Here is a 3,247-nt window from a genome sequence, read left to right on the forward strand (position 1 = left end):
AGGTGTGTGGCAGTGTGGATGTGGGCTTTAAGACCCTCATCCTAGCTGTCTGTAAGCCAGTCTTCCACTAGCAGCCTTCAGATGAAGATGTAGAACTCTCAGCTCTGCCTGCACCATGCCTGCCTAGATGCTTCCATGTTCCTTTCTTGATGATAGTGGACTGAACCTCTAAACCTTACAGCCAGCCCCGATTAAATAGTGGTTTTTTGTTTTTGGTTTTGGTTTTTTGGTTTTTTGAGACAGGGTTTCTCTGTATATTAAATAGTGTTCTTACAAGACTTGCCTTGGTTATGGTGTCTGGTCACAGCAGTAAAACCCTAACTAAGTCAAAATGACTCTGGATGGCTCATTCTCTTTAGTTTATAATTTGAAAAATAATTTTTGTAGATTTTTAATTTTAAAAATATTTTAGAGTCATTTAACAGTTTCATACCTGTGTGTGTATTTCTTGATCCTATCCACCTCTACCTCCACCTGCTCCTTTTAGACCTCTCCCTAACATTTGTCTCTTTCATCTTCATGCCCTCTTTGTTTTTTTAACTCACTGAGTCCAGTTGGTGCTGCCTAGATGTACATGAGTAGCCTACCAGTGTCTACACACCCAGCGCAAATTGAACTGCCCTCCTCCAGCAGCATTCAGTTGCTGGAGCTCCTGAGCTTCAGGTGAAACCTCATAAACGTGTACTAATTTTATAGTCAAAACAATAATCCTGGAAAATGTCAGTAATTCTGGGCAAGGCAGCATATGCCTACAATCCCAGGACCTAAAAAGTGGAGAGACTGCAGGATCGGGAGTTCCAGGTTCTCATTGGCTACACTGTGATTTGAAGGCCAGCCTAGGCTACCTGACATCTGTTTCAAAACAGCAACATCCACCACCTTATGCCCCAAAATTTGTAGGGACTGGAGAAACAGCTCAGTAGCTAAGAGTGCTTGCTCCTCTTCCACAGGACCCATGTCAGTTCCTTGTACCTATGCTAGGCAACTCACAGCTGCCTGTAGCTTCAGCCCCAGGGTATCTGATTTCTCTTTGACCTCCAGTGGCATCTGTACACACAATGCACACACATACATACAGATCAATTTTTAAGAAATAAATCCCTTTAAAATTTTTTTAAAAATAAATGAAGGGGTGAAGATATGGTTCAATGGCTAAGAGCACATCTACTTTTATAGACAACCTGAGTTCCATTCTCGGAACCCACCTGACAAGTGCTTAGTTAGGGTTTCTATTGCTGTAAATAAAACACTGTGACCAACCCAATTATAGAACGGGCTTCTAGTTCCAGAGGGTCAGAGTCTGCGATGGCTGGACAGCATGACAGGCAGTCATGGAAGCTGAAACAGCTGAGAGCTCACATCTCAAATCAAATAGGAAACAGAATAAGAGTAGCATGTGGCTTTTGAAACCTCAAAGCCCCCAGTGGCACACTTCTTTCAGCAAGGCCATATATCCACTAAGCCTCCCCAAACAGCAACTGGACACTTAAGTCTTCAAATGTGTGAGGCTTACGGGGGACGCCTCATCCAGCCACTACACATGGGTTCCAGGGTTTGGGGTGCATGGCTTACATAGCAAGGCACTTTACGTACTGTCGCATCTCACTAGCCCTCCACACAAGTACTCTTTTAAAAGGAGGAAAGAAAGAAAGAAAGGCAAAAAAGGGGGAGAGAACAGGCAGGTTACAAGATGTAAAAAGAAGTCTAGTCTAGCCAGGACACACATGAAAGGAGAACACAGTGAAATGAAGTGCCATCATTTGCCTGTCACTGGCACAGAGTTGGAAGAACTGGCAGTGTGGAGGAAATGAGGAGGGAGTAGTTGGTGAGTGGAAATTAATGCATCTCAGGTTCATTGTGCGCGTATTTACCTGAGTGTCATACACTCTTTGGGCAGTCATTTTGAGCCATGTCACAGATGTGGAGGTCAGAGGGTAACCTGTATGAGTCCTTTTTTTCCTTCTACAGTGTAGATTTTAGATACCACACTCATGTCAGCAGTCTTGGTAGCAAGCCCCTTTACCTCTTGAGCCATCTTACCAGTCCTGCATACTTGATTTTGAGTTAATTTTTGATCATTTCACTTTTTAGAAACTGTTTTTTTAAAGATTTATTTATTGATTGATTTATTTATTTTATGTAAGTACGTCATAGCTGTCTTCAGACATTCCAGAAGAGGAAGTCAGATTTCATTATGGATGGTTGTGAGCCACCATGTGGTTGCTGGGATTTGAACTCAGGACCTTCTGAACAGCAGTTGGTGCTCTTAACTGCTGAGCCATCGCTCCAGCCATTGAGAAACTTTTTACTGTTACCAGTTTTTTAGTTATGTGGCCCTATATGGGGTCACAACACAGTGTAAGAAGCTATGCTATATGTGTCACTGTGAATTCATTTTCTAGAATTTTGTACTAATAAGATTGTTTAGCATCTATTTTCCACACCCTACAACTGGCTTCTTTCACCAAGCATAGTTATTTTGAAATTCCTCCATGGTGATTTGTTCTTCTTTATTACTGTATATGATTCCAGTGTACAGGTGTACCACAATTTACCCAGTTTATCCATTCACTTATTGACAGAAAAGTTGTTCTTAGCTCTGGGCTAGCCAAGGTAAAGTGGTCATGAACATTGGTTTACAGGTACTCATTTGGATGCATTCTGAGTTAAATGAGCTCTTAATACTTTACTATCTTCTGGTTTTGTTGCAGAAAGTTATTGGATGGTACAGATTCCGGCGAAACACCCAGCAACAGATGTCCTACAGAGAACAGGTCATCCACAAGCAGCTCACCCGCATCCTCGGTGTGCCAGACCTTGTCTTCCTTCTCTTCAGCTTCATCTCTACGGCCAACAATTCTACTCATGCTTTAGAATATGTTCTCTTTAGACCAAATCGCAGGTAAACACAGCCTCCCACCAGCTGTACATAAAAAGAGAGACACCAGGCCTAAAGGAAGGAAGGGCTTGGTGGGTAAAGCAAGGATGAGTACCAGAGTCTGGCTCCCTAGCACCTGTGTAAAAGGTAGGCATGGCAGCCTGCATCTGTAACCCCAGCACTCAGCGGGCAGAAACAATGTGGATTCCTGGGGCTTGCTTGCCAATTAAATGAGTTAAAGTGTTTTGGGGATCAGTAAGTATCACGTAGATGTGTTTGTTATTCTTTTTTTTTTTGGTTTTTCAAGACAGGGTTTCTCTGTATAGCCCTGGCTGTCCTGGAACTCACTTTGTAGACCAGGCTGGCCTT

General features: G+C 42.8%; 1 protein-coding gene across 1 annotated transcript in view; it reads left to right on the plus strand.

The window, feature by feature from the left end:
* Abraxas2 (abraxas 2, BRISC complex subunit) overlaps positions 1 to 3,247 on the plus strand; it is a 26,475-nt gene that overhangs the window by 12,872 nt on the left and 10,356 nt on the right. The window contains exon 5 of the mRNA XM_021198579.1: positions 2,712 to 2,902. Within this exon, the coding sequence (XP_021054238.1) occupies positions 2,712 to 2,902 (191 nt within the window). The remainder of the gene's footprint in view (positions 1 to 2,711; positions 2,903 to 3,247) is intronic.

Source organism: Mus pahari, chromosome 1 (genome assembly GCF_900095145.1).
Source record: "Mus pahari chromosome 1, PAHARI_EIJ_v1.1, whole genome shotgun sequence".
Lineage (NCBI taxonomy): Eukaryota > Metazoa > Chordata > Mammalia > Rodentia > Muridae > Mus > Mus pahari.